The sequence below is a fragment of the Myripristis murdjan genome, chromosome 8 (genome assembly GCF_902150065.1).
Source record: "Myripristis murdjan chromosome 8, fMyrMur1.1, whole genome shotgun sequence".
NCBI classification, from domain to species: Eukaryota; Metazoa; Chordata; class Actinopteri; order Holocentriformes; family Holocentridae; genus Myripristis; species Myripristis murdjan.
This window is the reverse complement of record NC_043987.1, coordinates 13,167,251-13,191,929: the sequence shown is the minus strand read 5'-3', so window position 1 is coordinate 13,191,929 and position 24,679 is coordinate 13,167,251. Positions and strand designations below refer to the sequence as shown.

Below are 24,679 nucleotides of genomic sequence, written 5' to 3'. Positions count from 1 at the left end.
GGGCACCAGTGGCCTAAAGGTTAGAGAAGAGGGCTTGTGACCAGAATTTTGCCACTTTGAATCCCTAAGCAAGCCGGATAAATCAGGGTGGGGAAACAACCTCCATTCTCTACAACTGCCATGAGGAGCCTTTTAGCAAGGCACTGAGCCTCCAACTGCTCCATCAGATGTGCTCATTTGCCTATAGTGCAGGTTTGGGCAGCTCCCAGGTGTGAGTGTGTGTAAAGGATGATTTATGCTTATGCATCGAACTGTCGCTGCAGCTACACTGTAGTTGGGGGTGAAAGTATTTATAGTTACACTTGGCGATTCTATGCACAGATCGCTGAGACACTGGACAGCAGTGTCAGGTTTTTATTAATTCAATGCTAAGAAAGCACAGATAAAAATGGAAGCAACAGTGTTTACATTCTTTGAAACAGAAGCTGCGTCCCAACTCAGGGGTTGCCTCTTCTGAAGGACACAAAGGTTTGTGAAGGTTTTGCTGTCTAGCAGACTAATGGTTGCTGAATTTAATTGAATTTTTTGAATTTGAATTTTAACATTTTGCAAATTCAAAATTGATAACATTATAAGCAGCTTTCACTTTCCCTTTCACTTACTTTCGTTGTAACTTTCCAAAATGACAAATGCATGAAATGGATCTTGGGCTGTACAGGACAGTAAAAAAAAAAAAAAAAAAAAGACACATCAGTTGTTTCCTTCAGATTCTTCTAAAAGAAATTTGCATATGTGGGCTGCACTCCGAGGACACTTTGGATTGGGACAGGCTGGTCGAGTGACTACGCACGATCTGGAAATGCAACATTTGAAGGAGGTGGCCCCTGAATTGGGACACAGCGAGAGAGTCAGACACATTGGTGATGTCCAAAACATTCAGAGATTTTCTTATGAGATGCCACACAAATGAACCACAGAACTTGAATGGAGTAGGACAGCTATTACCATGTTTGCTGTGGTCATTTAACTGGTGCTAAAGACAGTGCCTCTGCCATCAGTGTGTGAATGTATGCGTGAATGGGCGAACGTGAGGCAAACATTGTAAAGCGATTTGAGGGGTCAGTAGACTAGAGAAGTGCTATTGAAATGCGGTCAATTTACCATAATTTTACTTGATATAACCTCTTCAGTCCAACCTTCAGTGGAGAAGAAAAGTGTCTGTTAAATTTAAACGGCTATGGGACACTGGCTGAAAGGCTTGACATCTTTCCACTGCTTTGGTCCTCGCTGCAAAACCTCCCACCTCAGTGAGTTGTGACTTGTCTGATCTCATTTTATCCAGAAGCTTGCCCTGAGAATGGCAATGATACAAATGGACAAATGGCTAAAAATGGCCGCTGCTCCAACCATCTGGATATGTTGATTTGAATAGGAAAGACAGTCCTACTCCGTTCAAGTTCTGTGAAATGAGCATATCAGTGAACCCCCTCAGCTCTCCTCTCTTTGGCCAGCTCCATGTTTTCTTTACTGTGATAGCAAATCAACCAAACTACATTGAAACGTGTACAAAGTACAAAGTTGCCAAGCGGACCACTCACAGTGTTGTATCGCACTACACCCAGCTTTTGGAGAGGTGTGTGTAAGCCATCCAGGGATCTCCTGCAGGCTATTCTGGAGTCACACACACCGCCGATGTAGCTAAAGAAGCCTGTCGACGCAGAGGCATAAATTGGCATTGACTGATAAAGACAATGCATGCTCAGCAAACCGTCCCTAGACAAGCAAAGGTAAAAAAAAAAAAAAATGCAAATTCTGTAAGGTCGAGCACTGTCCTGGACCCTGGGAATACTTAAAATATCCATAGATGGACCATCTACTCACTGCCAGTGACAGAGAGAGATGGAAGGATGGAGGAAGGGAAGAGGATAGAGGGGCATGCTGGCAAACAGCTGAATGGGCTGATGGATGGCTGGAAGGGCAGAGAGAGAGAAAGGAAAAAATGCATAAAGGGGTTTTGAGAAACATAGCTTGTAAGCAGTAGGTCTGAGACAGACAGACGGACAGACAGAAGGACAGACAGACAGGCGTTCAGACAGTGCAGGGGGCCAACAGGCAGAGGCAGACAGTGCTGCAGACAGACAGATGGACAGACAGAACAAGGTGATAGACATTTAGTCAGACAGAAAGGGCGTGCTATTCATCTGCCGCCTGAGTCATCACATAGTTTGTGCGTTGCGCCTCTTGGAGTGTGTTCAGAACATGTGCACTCTGTATGCCCTGACACAGTCATTCCCGTCTCTCTGTGTTGATCTTCGCTATCTGTCTCTCTCTCTCTGTCCTCCTTTCCTGTCTCTTTTCCCTTATCCAATTGTCTTGTGTCTCTCTTGCTCTCATCCTGTTTTTTTTTTTTTGCTCCACATCCCCAACTCCTTCTTTACTCCCTCTCTATTTTTATTCAACCCTCCTCCCTCTTGAACTTCTCCCCACTCCTCTGATCGTTCTCCTTCTCCCTCCGTCTCTCCAGGTCTGATCTCAGTGTCTTATGACGAGTGGGACTATGGCCTGGAGGCCCGCGTCCGTGACGGTGTGGCGGTCATTGCCATGGCAACCTCCACCATGATGATGGACCGCGGGCCTCACACGCTGCTGAAGTCCGAGTGCCACGGAGCTCCCGACAAGAAGACCCCCATCTCAGGCAACCCCAACGAAGTGCTCAGGCAAGTGCAGGGACAGGCTGGACACTGGATTGTGTGTCTTTGTGTGTGTGTGTGTGTGTGTGTGTGTGTGCATGAGGTTGGTGCTGGATTGTTAAAGGTGCTATGTATAGTATATCAATATATCAGTGTCCGATTAGCAGTGAACAAATGACACTGTTGAAATGACTGGTTACCTCTGTTTTACGCCTATTGTTAGTGCGAGTGCTTTTCACAATTAAGACTGCAATTATGAAGATACTACTGTAGCAAAACACTGGACAGCTTGCATGATGGAATTTGTAAATGCAGACGGTTTTGTTAAAAAATACTTAGAGGTGATAAAAAACTGGGAACAACAAAGAGGAATAAAAGAATAATAGAAAAGTCTCTAAAAGTAGTTAAAAGTAAGGCATGCCAAGGGTAACTGTGAGGTGCAGCTCACTGTGAACAGAAAAAGAAATCATAAATGTCACAAATAGTGATTTTTTTTTTTTTTTTTTGCTTCCACCTGTGGAAGTAGGAGGGGGATCAGTTTGCACATTGCAGGGCTTCATTTACATTCACTAATGCACCAAGGGTGTTTCGTGTAGGGTATTGCTTTTTTAAAGAGCAGGTCATCCTTACAATATGGCATTTGTTACATGTAATATGACATCCAAGAGTTCTGACTCTACTAGAAAATACAGTGATAAATAAAAATAAATGTAAACAAATACATTTGCAGCCACTATTACATTCAATCAGCTGTTTGCTTGCACATTTATAGATCTTTTGGGACTACAAATTGACCACACAGTGACACACACCTCCATACACATGTCCCATACACCTTGCTGTTCCCATCCACCCATCCCTTCCCCGTCCTCCGCCCTTTTACTTATTCCTGTCTATTACTATAAGAAACTGTGAAAGCTTAAGCTCCATGTGCATTGAAAGAAAAGCTGCCCTCTCCGTGTTTTGTGCCATAAAGCAGTCAGACAGATTTCTCACAAAATCCAACCCAGTAGCTTTCATTATTTAAAATGCAGCTTAGAGACCTTTAGAGGCTGACAAGCTTCTCTGTGATGGCCTCATTTGTGTATAATAATTACGCTTAAATCTCAAAATTAATGTGGTGATGATTAATGGATGTTAAAATGCTATGCATAGCACCTTTGAAAAGTCAGCACAAGCGTGCTCACACACACATCAGCACGATCGCGGAGATGCAGCAGATCCTGGCACACACACACACATATACCCTCATCTCCCCGCACATAGGGTTATCCCCCCCTGCCTTATGATAACAACACCCCACACACAAACACACATCACGTGCCCCATCCCCATGAAACCTTAACCCCGCCCACTCATCTGTCCGTCCCAGCGGTGGGCCTTTTGAACTGGTTGTGATGCGGAGCGTTCGGCAGCACTTTGCTCTGCGCGCTGCCTAATTGGTCCCAGTGGCGTTTCAGTCGGCAAGCACTTGCCCCCGTCGCGCTGCGCTCCAGAGCGCTCCAGTATTGTGTTCAGGGGCAGTTCCACCCCTCTGCCACTCTGTGTGTCTGCTGGTCCTGTATGTGTGTGTGAGGGTGTGTGTGTGTTTTGGTTGTCATGTTGTCCAGAGAGAAACTTTTGGTGAAGGAGAGCTATGAGGGTATAGGTACCATGTGTGTGTGTGTGTGTGTGTGTGTGTGTGTGTGTGTGTGTGTGTGTGTGTGCTAAGGAGATTGTCAGGCGTACTGTTGGGACACTAAAGTGCGCCTGTTTGCTACTGTAGCAAAATCCTGTTTCTTACTCCTGGTTTGGGGGCATGCTGGGTTGGTAACAGCAGCTAAAACGAGGCTTAGTGACACACACACACACACACACACACACACACACACACACACACACACACACACACACAACACACACACACACATACACAAACAGCTATGCACTGAAACACATACTGACCCCCCTCACATTCCAACACACACAGATTCAGGCACACACAATTCCTTTACTGCTTTTCTGCTCGTGCACACAATCGCCGTGCTGTTCACCAACACACACTCGCACAGAAATACATGTTCACACACACACACACACACGTACACAGGCACATAATCACACATGTAGCAGTGCCATGGTTAAACAAGAGCCAAGAAACACATGCTCAACTTCTCAGGTCGCACTCATGTGGGATGTGGATAATGTATCACGCTCGGAGCTCAGCGGCACCCTGGCCTAAGGCGGCTAAAGCTTTGTTGTCTGTCCCAGGAAACTCTTTAGATGTCATTTCAACCTCTGCCTGCTCGCTCGCTGCTTTCTGAGGCTCTTTGCATTTGTTTCGCCGCTGCTTACGGCTTTGAGATAACGGTGGTGTTTACGTTGAGGTGGCTGGAGCGCCAACATACAGTTTCACCCGGCTCTGTTCTTGTATGTTGTGCTCCGCTCTGCTCCCGGTGTCGCCTGCTCGGCTTTGTCCTGTGCTGCTCTCTCCACCCCGCTCCGCTCGGCTCTCCTCTGCTCTCCTCTGTCGTGCTGTGCTCTGCCACTTGCTTGCCCTGTCGCCCTCCTCTTTTGTGCCCTCATCCTGCTCTGCTTTTATATGTCTGCCCTCCTCTGCTCTGCTTTGTTCTGCTCTATTCTCTTTTGTCCTGCGCCGTTCTGCTCTGTTTTATCTGCTCGCGCGCTCCTCTGTTCTGCTCTGTTTTTCCTCCTCTCCTCCCCTCTCCACTCCTCTCCTCTCCTCCACTCTTTCCTCTCCCGCTCTGCACCTCCCACAGCCCCTGTCTGCGCTCCAGACCTGCAGGTTTATAATCAACTTAGCTGTGTTGTTGATTAGATCAGTTGTGAGCGCTGCTAAGATCCTTTCGCCCCTCGCTGCCTTAACTAAATCTGTTTGGCGATAACCTTTGTCCTCAAGTGTTCAATCAAGAGATTAGCATTTGGCCCAGTCTATAAACTAGAAACTGAATTAAGGGCTGGTTGGTTGATTTGCGGGCCGCTTGGTTGCCTGGATGGACGTCTGGCAGGATGGATAGATGCCTCGCTACCTGGCTGCTTTGCTAACTTGAATTGATGGATGGATGGGATGAAAAGATGAATGGATAAAGAAAACAGCTCAATCAGAGGGCTCTCTCGCAGTGCATGCTGGGGCGGGAGAGGCTTTACATCTAATGCCTCCCTCCAGTGACCTCTAAAACCATTTGCAGATTTCCAATTGGACCAGTACAGCAAATCATTCATTCACCAGACAAATAGAACAAGAGAGTGGGTGCATCAGTGGTTAGCCAGCAGTTTCAGAAGGAAGGTTCAATGAGAAAATAGACTGGGCTGCACTGGGCTTCAGATACAACATTACTATTTTTCAAGTGTAGAATCACACCCTCACATCCTGTGTGATGTGGCGGCTTTGAAAATGTAATATTACTATTATTTGCAGGCATCTTTATGTTCTATTTTCACAAAATACGTGTCTTTTTGAGTGCCATGAGGGTTGCATGGACAGACTGAATAGCGTGCACTCCTCCTTCATGGCCACAGTTCACACAAAATACAAAAAATATTTTCCATCCAGATGGTATGTATGATTTGGCGATGCTTCCAGTCCGCTGTGACCTTCCCTGTCTCCCCTCAGCCCGACACAATGGAGCTGGATGTGTGTTTGTTTGTGAAGCTCAAACCGTCAAAAATTTACATGTGAAAAACTCCGCATCAACAGCGCTTTCCAAAAACAATGACACGGATACCATAATCCACATCCCCCTGGGGGCAAAGAGTTTCAGGAAATTCTTTCCTGCTGAAGAACATGGCAAACCGTATTTACTCAGACTCAAATTTGTACTCGCACAGAAACTATCTGGATGGATAGGCTGGAAAATACCTTTCGTTTATTTATGCTTTTTGTGTTTTATTCGTTTAAGTTATGCTGGGAGCGGGTATAGCAAAAATCAAGCAAAAAAAAAAAACCCACAAAAAATAAGATTAAAACTATCATTTGAGACCGATGAGAAGAATATTTACTCTAAAATTACATTACAGTATACAATTATTGAATTGATAGCAAACCACAAATCTAGTTTAAAAGCAAGTTTTCACTTTCTCACTCCATAGGAGCCAACAACTAGCTCCCTCTTATAGAAGAACATATACCGTGGCTGTACGTCTGAGTCCTAAATGCCAGTTTGGCTGGCACTGTCACTGCTGGAAATAATCACAAACCACTTTGTGAGATGGTCACTTTTCAGAGAGGCTTAGGAATCACAGCGGGACGAGCCCTTTAATGCGAATGTAAATTGTATTTGGTATATCTTACAATCTGTTCCCTGATGCGGAAACCGTTGTATGGTCACAGTCATCTATGTGGCCTTCATCACCACATAAGCCATACATTATGCTGATCCCATTCTGCTTAGCATTTCCCTGCCTGGGCCTTAGCACTCGCATACAATAACACAAGAGAAGGACACGTCGCTCTGCTAAGTAAATTAAGTCCATTGTAGCCAGCGCTGTGACATTCCAGTTAATGCTACAGTATGAGCCTGACAAATGAAGATAGCAGAGCAGAAAGAAGGAGAGGGAGAAAGGAAGAAAGAGAGAGAGAGAGAGAGAGAGAGAGAGAGAGAGAGAGAGAGAGACAGAGCACTAGTGAGCAGCACACAACAGTGTGAGAATCATGAGTTTGACAACAGCGGCCCTGACCTTGCCAGGCGTGGACAGGCTCCAAATGAGCTCGGAGTTGGAAAGGTGTCAAGTGCTTTTAAGCTCTGTGGACATTTTTGAACTTCTGTGGCCTCAGTAGGGCTTTCAATAGACTGTGTGTCTGTGAAAGTGTGTGTGTGTGTGTGTGTGTGTGTGTGTGTGTGTGTGTGTGTAACACTCTAAGCAGGATTTTGACCCCGCTGAGACGAGGGATGAGAGTGTGCCAGTGCTGTGGTCAGTGTGCCCACCTGTGTGTTTGAGTGAGTGCTGTTTGTGCGTGTGTGCGTGCGCGCGTGTGTGTGTGTGTCTGCTTTCAGCTATTTCAGACCGAGTCTATAAAGGCCAGCTGAGTGTGTGTTTATGGGCCAGGCTAGTGGGAGGCGTTAAAAAGGTACCTGTTTGTGATGGAGCTGTGCTGGAACTAGGTCAGGACGCTCCTGTTCTCGCTCCTGTCGCTCTTCCTTCTCTCTTTAGCACTTCCTCTCTCTCTCTCTCTCTCTCTCTCTCTCTCTCTCTCTGTCTCTTCCTCGCCTTAACTCTTTTTATCTGTCTGCGTCTCTTAATCTCTCTCCCAGGTTTATTCTGGTCTCTACTTTTACTTCTTAGTCCTATTTTATCTCCCGTAATCTATTGCTCTCTATCTCGACTGGTGTTTCTCTCTTTGTTATTTTCTCTCCCTTTTCTTCATTTTAGTGCTTCCTCATTTCCTGTAATTCCCTCGTTTTATTTTGCACACTCTAATTTTTGATTCTTGCTGAGGCACGTTGGACTTGAATGCTCCATTCCAAATGCTCTCCATTTTGGCGAAAAAAATATGCATATGCAGAATACTTACATGTATACATATTTGGCTGGAATCCAGTCTGCACAAGTGACATCATTTTGTCTGTCACATGCTCTCCCTACCTATTATCCTTTAAATAGTGCCGCATTTTGTTTTGAAGATGCAAATGTAGTGTCATTTGCTATTTGTCCTCTGCTCATTTCATCCTCTCCCGTCTTGTCATGTCTCTCCCTCCCATTAGCACAATTTATTATGCTGTTTGCACATTCATTTCCCATCTATGCTCACACACGTGTGCCCAGCCTCCTCAAATATGTACATGAACACACACACACACACACACACACACACACACACATAAATTCACACCTTCCCGACCCCAAGTGTGCATGCATGCAGTAACACTACATACACTGTGTTTGTCTGTTTGGGCCACATAGTGCCATATGGGGCATATTATCATCCTCCATATAGATTCCCCCTCTGCAAATCCAATCAGTGCATTGCAGTGCAGTAATTGCTAAGGAGTGTAATTCATGATTAATTCATGTCAGGGTTAATTTATTAAAACTGACTGATCAATATTTCACACAACTCCTCCATTATTCACACCAGAACATGCGCTAAAACGTATCTGTGTCAGGCCATGGAGTTAGCATGGCAAGGGTTGGTGTGTGTGTGCATGTGTGTATGTGTGTGTGCATGCAAATGTGTGGGTGCGGGGCATCATTTCCATGTTGTTCTGGTTCAGTGTGTGTAGCTCGTCCCTGATGAGAATTTTCCTTGAAAAAAAAAAAAAAAAAAAAAGGTAAAGAAAGGAAAGATCCTATGAAACGTGTTTGATTTTGCTAAAATGTGCTGCCATCTTTGCTTTTTGCCTTCATTTTCATGCACCGCCTTTTGGACTCAATTAGTCATCGGGTCAGTGTTGCTCGCTGTCCACAGCCACTGCCACTGTTGGGATTTAATTAATCAACCGTACACTACAGTGGAGTCCCTCTGTTGCAGCTTAAAGCCACTGATTGGTTCAACAGGATACAGTATTGTAATGGGGGCTATAATGGGTTTGTGGATGGGTGCATCTGTCTTATCGTGCTCTTCACATGTGTGCATATCATCATCTTCATGCCATTGATCACGGCTGTGCAATCTCATGATGTGGCCTCAAACTCTACCATACAGGTCATGTATTTGTTTGGTAAGATTGGAGGTTAGTAGATGGTGATGGATGACTCCACAATAAACCGAGGAATGATGAAGAACACAGATTACTTTTGTTTTTTTAAAGAGTTTTACGGGTCAAACATGCAGACAGCTGCCCCAATGTTCCTCCAGCTCCACAGGTGATGTCACAACAGAAACACAGAGATAATAATGATGATTTTCAGACCTATGAAATATATATTGTTTGTGGAAAAATAATAAATAAAATTTAATTTTTTTTTTATTTTGGTCTTAAAAATTTAGACATTTATTTCTTAAGTTGCATTTTTAAATACGAGCTTTTACTGCATCTAAATGAAATAATGAATTAGAAATGAGCCTTATAGTGTCTATGCTACACTTTGTGCTCCCTTCTGTCATCAAAACTACCACCGACATGCCCTTATGCAAGGCACACCACCCCCAACTGCTCCAGATGAAGACTGGGCCTGTGCATGGGTGGTGTGTGTATGTGAATGCTTCTGTGTTTGTTTCTGTATGTGTGTGTTTATGAGTGTGTGCGAGCGAGCACATCTGGGACCTGTTTCCTTTATAGCACAGCGATGAAGGAGGCTGAATGTGTGTCAGAGGAGGTGACACAAAACATGCCGTCACGCAGAGAGGAGACAAAGTCAATGTAGCTTCTTAAAAGCACAAGCATAATTTTATTTTAGTCTTATTTGTATTTAACCTTCATTTTGCCGGGCAGGTCACTGAAGAACAAACTCTTATTGAGGAGGACGGCATGGCAACAGGTCGGGCTCCTGAGAAACAAAATAAATGACGAGTGAAAAGGAAGAGAGAGTTGTAATCTAACAAGAGTAATGCATTGACACCCCTCCCTCTTTTTCTTTGAATCCCACCTCTCTCTCTCTCTCTCTCTGTCTATCCCTCCCTCCCTCTGTGAGATTATCGTTACCATAGTAACACAGCAGATTGGCTTGGAAGTCACAGTGGTTGTGGGTGCCATGGCAACACATTACATATGCTTGTGAGTCGCTCTGTTGCTGCTGTCAACGTGTGCAGGATGCAAGCACAAACACACACACACACACACACACACACACATTCATACAGTACACTCAGTGGCCCCACATCATGGCCCGTAACAATAGCCTGCTTGGTAAAGATTAAAGAGAGCGCGGCGTCAAGTCATTTTGTAAATGGCTTATGATTTATGCAGCAGATTCTGTGCAGTTTGTATCGGTGCCAAGGCTCTACAGGACGGGGCTGTTAGCCGGACACATGGGGCTTCATGAGACACCGTGATACCGGATGTTTCTCCTTATCACAGCCCACGGAAAATATCAATTTTTAATACAGAAAATAAAAAAAGGAAGATAGCATTAGGGTAATCGCTGAAATATTGCACTAGTCATCCTGGTTTGCACATTCAACTGAATGATTCAGGATAATACAGAATATAAATATACTGTATAGACATTTTACATAGATAGATAGATAGATAGACAGATAGACATCAATAATTAATATTGTCAGCACAAAAATTTGGTACCTCCTACTGTGCCTGTGTTTTATAATTAGACATATAAATATTGCCTTGTGGCAAGGAATTTGTTGGTTTACGCAAATTAACATCCTGATCTTTTACACACACACCATTATTTAGTTATCTGTTGGTGGTGGCAAAGTATCCGCTGCAGAGTGGGCGCCGGTGTAGCTTTTGGGGTTTAAGCACTTTGCCTAAAGGCATGGGGCTGTTTGTTGACTCTGTGGTCATCTGAGCGTTGTGCTTGTCCAGAGGTTTGCTCCAGGTGTTTACCTGTCAGACGCCTCAGGTGGGGCAGTCAGATGTAACACAGGGCCGGCATTCTGGCTCACATGTTTCATCAAACTATAACTGGGGTTCGGCCAAACCACTGAGAATATGTTGAAAAATGTCAAATTGTGGATGATGGTCAGGGGTGAATTGAACCATTTCTTTTTCTGAATTGCTGTGATGATGACTTTTTGGATGATTTACTAAAAGTTTGCAGTGGTGCTAATGGGATTGCATGTGTAAAAAGTCTGTGTACCATTGATCTGCAAACCATTGATACACAATATTTATCGCCCAGGTAAAGCATGTTTTAATTCAGGCACAAACATGAAAATTAGTTTTAAATCTACTGTCAGCACCCCCTTTTTTTAGCACATGCAGCTGGTTTGTGCCTGCCTTAGTAAAATCGGGGGTATAATGTTAAAAAAAAAAAAGTAAAAGTCAAAATAACCCTAACCCTTTTGGTTACAAACTGTAGACTACAGAAATAAAAAAAAATGACTGCCCATCACATTCTTTCATTCTCTCTCTCTCTCTCTCTCTCTCTCTCTCACCCACAGTTGCATGTCACCACAGGGCTCCTGTATGGTGTGATTGTGGATGTTCTGTGTGTGTGTGTGTGTGTGTGTGTGTGTGTGTGTGCGCGCACGTGTGTGTGTGTGTGTGTGTGTGTGTGTTGAAAAAGGGCAGCTGGCAGAGCAGTGGTAGTGAACTGTAGCTGCCCTGCTTTATTACTCTATTTACTGGTGTGTCTGTGTGTGTTTGTGTGTGTGTGTTTGTGTGTGTGTGTGTGTGTGTGTGTGGGCAGGCGGGGCCTTTTCAACATATGACCCATCTCTTGTCCTATGTGTGTGCAGTCCCCATCTGCACGGTACACCACAATGGCACCAGGCCAACCGTCACTCAAACACACATTGGAATTCATGCATGCACACACACGCACACACACGCACACACACACACACACACACACACACACACACACACACAGAAACACTTGCCTCCTTTTTTTCATTTATTTATTCATCTACGTATGTATTGTGTGCATGGTTTTGAGGCAGAGTGTTTCCATGGAAACAGTCACCCAGAGAGAAAGACAGGAGAGAGAGAGAGAGAGCACAAGTGAAGGGGCTATTGAGAAAGTGAAAAAGTCATGAGATTTGTGTGTGTGTGTGTGTGTGTGTGTGTGTGTGTGTGTGTGTGTGTGTGTCCAAGTGTGAGTGCATGTGGGATGACAGTGAAGTGATTTGAGTTTACCTGACATAAACATTCCTGTTCTCACATACGCACACTTACACACTCCCACTCACATTCACTATCATCAGTGGTGGAGGAGAGTGCAGTGTCTAGTGTGTGTTTGTGTGTGTGTGTGTGTGTGTGTGTGTGTGTGTGAATGTGTGTTTAGTTGAGGGGCGGTGAAATGATTTTACCTGACAGAAACACTACTGCTAACTCTCTCTCTGTTTCTCACTCTTTGCCACAGACACAGACACAGATACACGCACACTCACACACACACGCACACTCTCACACACACACACACACACACACACACACACACACAGTGGTTTGACAGGCTGGTATGGGTGTGCTGTGCAGTTCTTTGTGTTACATGTGACACCTGACTGTACACACGGCCGCAGTGTGATGATGTGACAGCAGATTCTGTTGTCTTGTCACTCTCTCTTTCCGTCCTGATCACTTCATCCGGAGCGCTGCATGCTCTAAAATTTGATAACAGAATACACCGAGCATGTGGGAAACTGTCCCAACTTGCCCTTTAAGTAATGAGAGGGTAAATCATCCATGTGTCCCCGGTAAATTGTTTGCTCTGGTGCTTCATGTGAACGTACACTGTGTCAAGTAATATTGTGCATTTTCATGTATGTGCCATGGTAAAAGTGCACTACACACTAAGTGATGACCACAGAAACTGAATGGGCTCATTTCAGTGTCTGTGTTGATCTGGATCAGCTGGATGTGCTGATCATCAGGGCACAGCCTCAAACCGCTGCAACATACACACCACATCCTGGTCAGCTGTCCTGGGATCGGTCTGTTTATCACACTTTTCTGCAGAGCTGATAGTCTCAGTGTTTCCATGCTGTGCACGAGATCCCAGCAGATCCAGTCGTGTGTTGTGGCTGAGCAGCGTTTACACCTTCTTGACAGTCTAATAATTGTTCCATCAATTTGTTAAGCTTGTTGCGAAAAAAACGCAGAAAATCAAAACTTTGATGATGCACAAAAGTGTCGGAGTCGGTGTGAAAAGGTGATTAACGCGCGAGGTCCTAATTATTTTTTTTATTTATATAGATTTTTTTAAAGATTTTTATTTTTGGCATTTTCTGCTTTTCATTTTGACAGTCACAGTAGAGATAGACAGGAAGGGTAGGGGAGAGAGGGGGGATGACATGCAGCAAAGGATTCGAACCCCAGTCGCTGCGATCAGGACGAAGCCCCGGCGCACGGTACGCACTCTTAACCAGTGCGCAACCGGTCCTGATTATTTTTAAACGTGCAACAATTTCAGACAAAAAATACGGACTTGGTGTGCAAAGGCCTTAAGTCAGGCAATCGGTATTGGAGTTTAGTGAAGATCTGAGGAAAATATGATGTCAAATTAGCTCTCTGTTTTTGCCTGTCAGGGATTGCTTTTCATGTTTCCATAGTGAGTGAGTGTGGTTGGCAAAGGGAGACTACAGTGTGTGCAGCTCAAAGTCACTGTGCAGTAATTACATGTCACCTGAAATAGTTACAAAAATAATCCTGCCTGTTAGCAGCTATAACTAATTAATAATAATTGATTTTGGAAATATATAATGTGCTTGCTTAAAAGGTTAGTCAATTTTTCCTGTGGACAGTGTTAGTCACTATCATGACGGCTATCATGACAACTCAATGGCATACATTATGCTGAGTGCACTCAACATAATGGCAGGTAATTGATTGATTTCTCTTCCATTTTCCGTTTGGTGAACAGATTGGACATGATCAGGAAGTTAGAAAACGGAGCGCACTCGATCACCGTGTAATCAAGCAATCTGCACAGGATGTGGCTCTGAGACGCAAAGTACATGAAGCGATTCAGAGCTGGTCACAAGAGAAGGAAGAGTTTTGCTCATATTAACACCTCAGCTGTTACCAGGACTGAACCTGTCACATCCCACACATGAGATGGGTCATGCACCGTCCGCTTAAACACCGAGAGTTTCAGTCTCCTTTGTCCCGTCTGCAGTCGCCACCTGATGATGTGGCTGTCTTATGCAAAAGTCTCTCTGCAGCTTATGTCTAATCTAAATTAATCTGTTTAATCTACGGTGAAGCTGTTCAGACTGCGGCTGATATCTGGTCTCTCTTGGAAGATGTCACCGGTCTGTTTTAATGTCAATGGCTTTTGTCCGAATTGATAAAAGATTAAAAACAAAATAAGGTAAGACAGAATGAAACTTTAATGATGGGGGAACTGAGTCACTACGGATGCAAAGGATAGGATCTGGAAAGAAAAAGATAACAAATTAAAAATGTGAGCTCTGCTCTGTTGTAATGGGCCGCAAGTAGCAAGAATATTTATGTTTTAGATAAATAAAACATTGTATACACCTCACTGACTCTCTCTCTCTCTCTCTCTCTCTCTCTCTCTCTCTCTCTCTCTCTCTCTCTCTCTCTTTTCCTCTCCAGGTACCTGATGAATGTGACATTTGAGGGGCGTAATCTGTCGTTCAGCGAGGACGGATACCAGATGCACCCCAAGCTGGTCATCATTCTGCTCAACAAGGAGAGACAGTGGGACAGGGTGAGAGATAGAGGAGAGAAAGAGACAGTTCACAAGTGTGTGTGTGTGTGTGTGTGTGTGTGTGTGTGTGTGTGTGTTTCCGCATGCCTCCATATTCGTGTCAGTATTTATCAAGGGACAAAGAAAAAAAAAACAAAAACAGAGGAAACAAAACAAAGTAGCGGCATACACAGTTCTGCTCTGCTCATTGATTCCCATCCAAACTGCACAGTTTTAGATCATCACTGACCCAGATCTAAAGTTACATTTTGTAATTTTGTTACCCTGTTGTGATGTCAGCTCTTCATATTTGGTTGCCTCGGGTATCAACGGCAACGCAGCGAGCAAAACGGGGAAAATTGATAACTTTGTAAGGCCACCGGGCATAAAAAGAGGCTGCTGGAGCGTTTCTCTGCCTGATGCCTGTCTGACCTGTATTTTCATTTTCAAACTTATTTTTTTAGACAATCGTGTTTAATTAGATATTAGTACTTTTCTCTCTGTCAGCAACACTGATGTGACTTTAAGTAATCACAATCAGTTCCAATCTCGCATTTGGCATCTGACGAGTGCCAATATCTTCCAGTACTGGCACTCTGCATTCCTATTATGTATCATTCCGCCTTGCTACATAGCAGTGATTATGTAGACATAGCTATTTTTCTTTACAGAATCATGTTCCTGGCAGCTAATTATACAAAAAACAATAAAAGAATGATGGAATCGATAATGAAACTGTGGCATAACATGTTACGTGAACACTCATAAGGCCTCCAATGCAAAATCATCCCTCACACCGGCTTTGGCCTTCTATACACACTAGCAGGGTATATTCATCAGCTGAAAATTGAGATGTGATTTTATATATAAGGTGCATATAATTTTATTCTATAAACCTTTCAAAGAGGGTAAAGTTAAAACTCCGGTCTGTTGTTGTAGCGTGGCCTTAATTTTCAACCCTGTCCCGTCGGTGGGTTCATCATTACAAATGCATGCTGCGCAGCCGAGCTTTGTTCAACCCCAGAGAACCTTATTTTAAATTCCAGTGGAGATGCCGAGGTTTCCAAAGACACCAAATATGTCGTGCAGCATTACAGCGAATCGTGTATAAAATGATGCACAGTATAACACCTTTCCTAAATAAAGTAGTACTCTACTCCACTCCACTCTGCTCAGGGTGATGTAACCTCAATGAAAAGTTGCAGCCATGATACACAATATGTAGGTGACATTTTCATACAATATTGAAAACAGTTTTTTTTTTATTATTATTATTTTATATATGTACAAATATTTTTATATATAACATTGAAGCTACTTGAGGGAAATGTTAGGAGTTAAAATGAGGACAGGGCAGGACAAAATTCCAGAAATAAATAAAGAAAAAATACATTAATGCATATTTCCAAAAACTGCCTAATTAATTGACTGTGCCACAGAAGAATCATACAAAATATACAGAATTTATTCAAAATACACTAAAGACATATGACGACGATGAGTTGTATTCAAACCCACACCTTGGTGAGAACCTGGCACACAGCCAGGCCTGTAAGTCACCAAGGATGCCCGTCTGTGTTCCCCGACGCTTGCCCTCTACTGTGTGTGTGTGTGTGTGTGTGTATGTGTGTGTGTGTTCGTGTGTGTCCCGCAGCCACAGTCTAACTTTGTTGACTCCCTCCATTCTTTATTCTAACCATTCCTCCCTTTCTTCCGGCTCCTCTAATCTATATTCCGTCCTCTGATTGGAGAACAAGGTGAATCGCTCCCTCCTCTGTCTCTTCTCTCACTCTCTCTCTCTCTCTCTCTCACTCTCTCTCTCCCCTGCAGCCTCCACCTCTCCTCCTCCTACTCCTGCTCTCACCTCCTCCTCCTCCTCTTCCTCCCTCTCCCCCTCCTTCACTCATGTTTAATTCTTAGCTTGACTTCCAGCTGGACCACTTTTCTTGGATCCTAATGAGTACCAGCTCCTACCACCACCACCACCATCCTTCCACCTCTCTCTCTCTCTCTCTCTCTCTCTCTCTCTCTCTCTCTCTCCTCTTTCCTCTTGATCTTTCTATTCCTTCCCCCCTCCTTACTCCTCCTTCTCTAGCCACCCCACCCGAGCTTTTCCTCTGTACCTTTGAAGTAGCATGACAGCTCTGTAGTGTCCAGTCCCGTTTACACTCCTACGGGCTGATTTTAACTCTCCCCTCTCCTCCACCTTCTCTCTCTCTACCTCTCTCTCTCTCTCTCTCTCTCTCCCTCTCTCTGTCTGGATAGAAGAAGTCTGCAGTCTGCTCCAGGGATACACAGCTTTAGATGGTCCGCTACGGGCAACCTTGCCAAGTCTGTGTTCCCTAGAGTGCAGCGTATGTGTGTGTGTGTGTGTGTGTACTCAACAGTGTGCATGCCTGACTGTAAACACATGTGTTGCGGCTCGTTGTCTGGTCCAATCTCCCGTCATTGCGTGTCCAATTAGCTGATGATCCGGACCCATTTCCAGGAGAGGGCTTAGGCGGAGTGTTCAGGTATGATTTGCGGTGGCCGACATCGGGGGAAAATTGACCGAATGATGATGCTAATTCAGCAGAGTAGAGCCACGGGCGCTGGAGGGCCCTCCAGGAGTGCAGCTGGACACTCCTCCGCAGGAGAGCCAGCATTTTGCATGAGAATTAGCTCCGACGCTCTCTTTCTTTCTTTCTTTCTTTCTTTCTCCATCACACACAGAGACTTTGCTCCAAGCTCTTCTTCTGCGTTCTGTCTCTCTGTAGATCTTCGTCTCTGCTGGTCTCTGCATCTCAATCTCGCTGGCTTTTTCTGTCCCACCTCACCACTCTTACCATCTGTTTCTTGTTTTTTTCCCTCCCATTCAATCCTCTTGTCTCTTTCTTTCCCTTCCTTCTCTCTCTCTTTCTCTCTCTCTCTCTCTCTTTCTCATTCTTTCCACCCTCCCTTCTTGATCTGAATTCTGCTCTTTCCCTGTTTCTGTTGCGTCCTTCAGGCTAACCTTGCTCCCATTCTCTGCTCTGGGTCCCAGTCCCTCTCCTCTCCTCCCCTCCCCTCGCCTTTCCTTTCCTTTCCTTTCCTTTCCTTTCCTTTCCTTTCCTTTCCTTTCCTCTCCTTTCCTACGTGCCTGTGTCGCTCTTTTTTATATCCTCTTTTACTTCCACTGTCTCTTTCATACTTTATTACGTATCGTAAAATGTCCCTGTTCATTTGCTATCATATTGATATTTTATTGACAAATGGACTAATTGTAATTAATCTAAGAAAACGAGGTAATAAATCCTCAATCCCCCAATCAAAGTGAAAGGTTTTTGAATAGCAAACATGCACATGAGCCTACAGTGCTTACTGCTGCTGTGCTGTAGCCGCCGCTAGTTCTCTGGAACAAACTTGAACTCAGAGGAAACGTCGGCCTGAAATATAACAAGAAACTGTCTTTAAATCAGATCCTTGGTTGATGAAGCTTTAAAGAAAAGCAGTTGTCATTTAGTACTCAGGACTGACCCATTTAGATCAAGAATACAGCTCTGAGACTTAAAAAAATAGAGAGATAATATCGTCAATAGTACACAAATCTCTTTAATGTCTATATGAATGGTGCACTTTGTGTTCCCGCAGGTGGGTAAATGGGAAAATGGCTCCCTATCTATGAAGTACCACGTGTGGCCTCGCTATGAACTGTATGGGGGGGCAGCGACCAGGGAGGATGACCACCTGTCCATCGTGACCCTGGAGGAGGCCCCGTTTGTCATCGTGGAGGATGTGGACCCTCTGAGCGGGACGTGCATGAGGAACACCGTACCCTGCCGGAAACAACTCAAAACAGTGTGAGAATCCAAGCTCAGATAGAGCAACTCAAAGCCAGCAGAATAAAGGGTGAAAGCATTTTAAACAAACAGTTTTACCTGCAATGAAAATATCTATCAATCTATCTGTTAGGGATTTGGCTTTTAATCCATGCAATTTCTTCACAATCTGAGTTCACTTGCTTTCTTTGACATCCAGTCCTTTAATTTGAAGTAGCGTAAACCCGGTAAGTACATCTTACCCCATGTAGTGGATGGAGATAGACCAAATGAATAGACAACAACAGTCACAGTGCACAAAAAAATGTGAATAATATCGTATTTCTTTAGATTTGCAGAATACATAGTCATTAGAGTGTGTTTCCTAATCCTATATAATTTTAATAAGGAGGAATTTCAGTCATTTTACATTTATTGCATGGAGATTTTTGGATGGTTTGAGCTCCACAAAAAATACTTATCTAGCCTTATTGTGTTGGGATGAAGGGAGGCTGTAAACTTGCCAAATCACACAGAAACTATCTGGACGGATAGATTGCACTATAGCAGTGAGTGGGAGAATATCTTTTTTTTTTTTTTTTCTTTTTGGGTGCACTGACCCTTTAAAATGCATGAACTAGATAGATGCTCCAAGAGAAGAACAAAAGTTGCTGCCCCATGAGTGGATAAAACCGTGTAAGATTTTGAGTCAACACGCACTTAAGAAAACTAGCTTTTCTGTCCATCTGCCACGGCGGCTCACAGATTCCACTTCTTTAACTGCATTCGCTATTTTTTACCAGACAAATAGACTTTTAGATTTGAAAAGAAAACACTGAGCTCGAGCTGAAAAACAAAGCAGCCAGCAGCAGCCTACATTCTGCTGGTGATTGGTGTTATTTTTCCACAGAGCCAGAGGTGGAATCACGACCGAAAAAACAGATCATATCATCAGATAAACCAGATCACGATCACAGAAAAAATGTCCTGAATCAGAATTAGAATCAGGTCCTCTTCATCTTTTTTTTTTTTTTTTTTTCAAAAAATAATGTTTATCCATCCATCTCTCTCTCCCTCCATCCTCTCCTCCTCTCTCCTCAGCAATCAGACAAAGGATTCAGGGATCTACATCAAGCGCTGCTGTAAGGGATTCTGCATCGACATTTTGAAGAAGATTGCCAAGTCGGTCAAGTTCACTTACGACCTCTACCTGGTGACCAACGGCAAACATGGCAAGAAGATCAACGGAACGTGGAATGGCATGGTGGGAGAGGTGAGGAGATAACTCACCGTGCGCCTGCCTGTGGCTTTGTTTGTCTTTCTGTGTCTGTATGTTTTTTGTTTTTTTTTTGTTTGTTTTGTTTTTTTGTATATTGGTGTATTTGAGCATCACAGTCGCTGAGTGCAAACCATCTGTGAAATAGTATTACCAAAGAACACTGAAGCCCGGATTCACAAAAGGTCTGTGCGAGGAAGAGTGGCTGCCATTTCACCAAAGTAGCCTAAACAGAAAGCTGCACCGTGTGCAAGGAGTGAAAAGCTGCCTAATCGCGCCGGTCAAAAAAATTAAATAAATAAAAAATAAAGCCTCTTTGTGCTTGTCGTGGTCATGCATGTGTAAATGATATGTAAATCTCATTATCCTTCCCGTATAATACTTATTTATTGGCAAGACCGTGTTAACACCAGCTCACACAAATGATTGTGGTGTATACACTTTTTTTTGAAAGGTTGCATAAAGAGATTTGGCTGCTTCCCTTGTGGTTGTGTGGTGAAGGAGAAGATGAAGAGCAGGTCAAAGAGGAGGAGGAGATGAGAGGAGGTCACATCTGTTCACGCCTATAGGCCCTGTTAACTGTGCTCCAGCGTCCACAGGAACCACAGGAATCTGTACATCTATAGACATATAGATATATAGATATAGCTATATATGTGTAATGATTTTTCCTTTCTGGGTCAAACCTCTGGCCAACAGGTCTATCACCTGTGTCAGAGGGGCTAAGTGCCTCGCCCAAAGGCGTAAACAGTTCAGTCAAACACAACAATTCACTTTGGGCTCTAAATGCTCCTTAATCGGCATTGGTCCCAAGGTAAGGTCGTTGTCAGTTCTCATACTTCAGCCCGTACGAGCGAGCTGCACTTCAGCTGTCCGACGTCGGTCATTTGTTAATGAAAGGAAAAGGCAAACAGATCAATAGCACCCCAAAGGTCACTCAGGTTGAAAAAAAAAAAAAAAAAAAAAAAAAAAAAAACATAGCCTGGGCTTCTTCTTTGTGCAGGCAGCGAAGTTTGAATGACCTTCAGAAGTCACAGGCAAGGTAATGTGTCCAGTTTCTCCTCCCCCAATAAAACTTTCGCCATTCAATTTACATTAAACTGACCCATTTAATCCGTTATATAAAGCCATTTAAGGCAGCCGGTCTGCCAGTCAGAGCAGTGTCTTTAGTGGGCATTGAGCTGCAAGTGTGGTCACCTGTAATAAACTCCATCACCCTTACTAAAAGCGCCGTAATGTGCCGTCTTCCTCTCACCGCCACAGATGAATGGTCATTAGGAGAAGAGGGGGGCATCCATCTATCACACGCACACACACACACAGACACAAACCCGCATGCACAGGTATGCTCATGCATGCTCAGGCACGCTCACACATGAGTGATCACAAAAATAGGATAATACACACATGAACGCGGACACACGGACGAACACTTTCACCTACATGGAAACTGTTCCCCTATATGGACAATGAGGATGCATTCATTTTCTCAGTTTCTCTCCCTCAATGTCTCTGCCTCTCTCTCTTTCACATACACACACACACACACACACACACACACAAACACACACCCGCTGCTCACTCCCACACCACTGTAATTCTGCCATATCTGCTGCATCTAACAAAGCCAGCTCATGTCCTTCTCCAGCTGGAGTGGAGCCAGACTGACAGTATATCTCACACTCCTAATGCACCTAGATCTGGAGACACGGTCGCGCAAACACACACTCGACGCTAGGACGAGCCTAAACAACAAATCTCAACCACTCAAGCTGTATGGATCATTGAGGGCCCTTACATAATTCTGCATGGCTTGGAAAGACAAAAGAAAAAAGAGGAAGAAGAAAAAAAATCAATGGAGGTTTTAAGAAGGCCTCCATTTTGTCCTAACTTAATTCTGGCAGTCGGTGTCAGGTTTCATGGACTGCATTGACTTGTGCTGCCCTTAATCCTCGTAATCTAAAATATTAGAGGCAATACACTTGATTACATGAGTTTGGCCTCGCTAGCAGACTCGCATAAAGACATTGGCACGCACACATACCGACTGAGACACACACACACAGATCCTCGCACACTCATTCTCAATAACACCCACATGGGTCACTTTCATAACACGGAGAGAACAAGTCGTAGGAGGGAGATGGAGGGAGCGAATGGAGAGAGAGGAAGTGAGTACACTGCTGGATGGACTTGTTCTCTTCCCCAGAGAGACATTCGCACATTCAAGCACAGACACGCAGGCGCGCGCACACACACACACACACACACACACACACACACACACTCACACACCAGTGAACACGCACAAATCTGTGCATGCACGCCGACAAAACAAACAAGATTGAAAAGTCACAAATGCACACACAAATTCTCTCTCACTCTCTTTCTCTCTCACACACACAAACAGACACAGATACACACACACACACACACACACACTCAAATGCATTACACAAACACTTTGAAAACTGCACATAATGTGTAGAGTAGGTGTGGAATAATCCTGCTGCCTGTAAAGGTCCACTTCACAGGTAAAGAACAAAGGTTCACTCCCTTCTCTTTCTCCCTGTCTTTTTCTCTTTGTGACTCACTCGGATTCGTGTACATGCGCACACACACACACACACACACACACACACACACACATACACACACAGACAAACACATACTTGAGCCCAGTGCACTGACTCACACAATCACACGCGCCTTATTAACTCAGTGAGACAGTTTTGTCCCACTTTGCCCCTGTGCTGTAGGGCTCTGAAATCTCGGGCTAAATATACCTACCTGTGCAGAGGTACTGAGGGGAGGGAGACAGGTAGAGGAAGGAGAGGCATTGGGGCGGCTATTTCAAGCAAGACATGACCCACTGTGGTAACCCACTTTCTCCCTCCCTCGTTCTGTCTTTCTCCCTCGCTCTGTCCCCTGGCGAGCGTCACGAGTGTCCACTCCGAAGGCTCCTGATGTGTGGAAAGTGTGTTGACCCGCTCTCTACCTGCCGTGCTATCTTCATCTGTCTGAACTTGTTGTTGTTTCTGTCGTCGCCTCCCCTCGGCTCATTCTAATTCATTCCTTCTTCCAAGTCTGCTGAAGGAAATTCCACCCTTAGATATCTTTACACCGTCTGACATGATCAGTCTGTGACACCCAGTGTGTGCCGAGTTATTTTGTGATGAAATGATGTCATGTAAAATTTTGATGTACCCACCTGCCCCTCCACCTGTCCCGTCTACCTCCTCCACAGCTAGTGTTTTCCTCCATTTCCCAGAATGCCTTTTGGCAACCCCCAGAGATTTCCCTCACTGTGATTGTTGTCGAGCAATTGTGTAAAATACTAAGTCTAAATAAAGGTCCTCGCTCTTTGATTTCTGATGTAAAATCTGATGTTTGCTCTTTGAGCTGAAATGATTTGATGTTTGCTTTTTGAGCTAAAATGATTTGTCAATTGATTGATAAACCAATCAACAGAAAATTAATCCATTTAAATTTTGAGAACTGATTTATCATTTTATCAAGAAAAAACAGCACACGTTTGCCTTTTGTTTGCTTTTCTCTATTGGAAATCAAAGTTAATGCTTTTTGGGCTCTGGTAACTTGTGAATTTGTCATTATTTTAGACACTTTAAAGATGAAATGATTACTTGATTAATCAATAACAATAATAATAATAATAATGATAATGGTGATGATGATATATATAAAATATATAGATATATATAAAATACTTGTTATTTCCTTTTTACTGCTGATGTTATAGCTACACCAAGAAAACGCCCCCATCAAAGTGATCCAGAAATGCAAGGCACATCGCCTATAGCTGATTATTTTAAATGGTTTTAGTATGTAAAGGGTGTATTCTTTTCCTTTAAAGCACACTCCATTAATCACCTAACAAAAGCCTGGCAGACCTTTGGAGGCTGGATGGATGGACGCCTCCGTAATTACTGTCTCTCTCTCCCATAGGTGGTGTTGAAGAATGCTCACATGGCGGTGGGCTCCCTGACCATCAACGAGGAGAGGTCGGAGGTCATCGACTTTTCAGTGCCCTTCATTGAGACGGGCATCAGTGTCATGGTCTCCCGTAGCAACGGCACCGTCTCACCTTCAGCCTTCCTAGGTGAGGAGCAGAGTAGCCAAACCTCAAAGATGTGGGCGTGGGCGGGGCTGGTAGCGGTGGGATTCAGGCCATGAAAAAAAATGAGATTATCATGACTTTATCACTCTGAAAATGCAATGAGCCTAATCTTTTCTGCATGGAGGGCATTTTTTCACAGATTTTTTTGAGGAAATGTTTGACATATGGTCGGTTTTGAGGTGAATGTACCGACAGCGTTTTCATCTGAGCGAGAACTTTGTCAGGTCACATCAGGTTGCCAGCAGGTTTTCCAGCTTTAGAGTTTGTTAACTCAAAGTGATTTAGCAGACACACCTTGTAATTACAGTCAAGCCGCAATTCATTTGTACTTGAGCACCATAAGGAGATACATTAGAGAGGATGATAATATGACTAACTGTTTATCTATTCCCTCTCCCTCTGTCTCCCTCTGTCTCTCTCTTTCTCTCTGTCTCTCTCTTTCTCTCTGTCTCTCTCTGACGCTTTGCCCTCTTATATTTCCCACTCCTACTCCATCTCTCTGACTCTTCCTTCCTCTCCTCAATCTGGCGCACTGCATTTGCATATCTCTCTCGCCCTCTCCCTCACTCGCGCCTCTCTGCCTCTCTTTCTCTATGCCGCCCTCGCTCTTTTCTCCTCTCTTTCTCTCCCCCTCCCTCCA

At 44.1% G+C, this 24,679-nt stretch overlaps 1 protein-coding gene across 1 annotated transcript in view; it reads left to right on the top strand.

Moving 5' to 3' along the window:
• The window catches only part of grin2ba (glutamate receptor, ionotropic, N-methyl D-aspartate 2B, genome duplicate a), an 87,032-nt gene that overhangs the window by 46,370 nt on the left and 15,983 nt on the right, over positions 1–24,679 (top strand). The window contains 5 exon segments of the mRNA XM_030058204.1: positions 2,465–2,657; positions 14,756–14,870; positions 18,459–18,667; positions 19,727–19,898; positions 23,868–24,021. Of these exon segments, the coding sequence (XP_029914064.1) occupies positions 2,465–2,657; positions 14,756–14,870; positions 18,459–18,667; positions 19,727–19,898; positions 23,868–24,021 (843 nt within the window).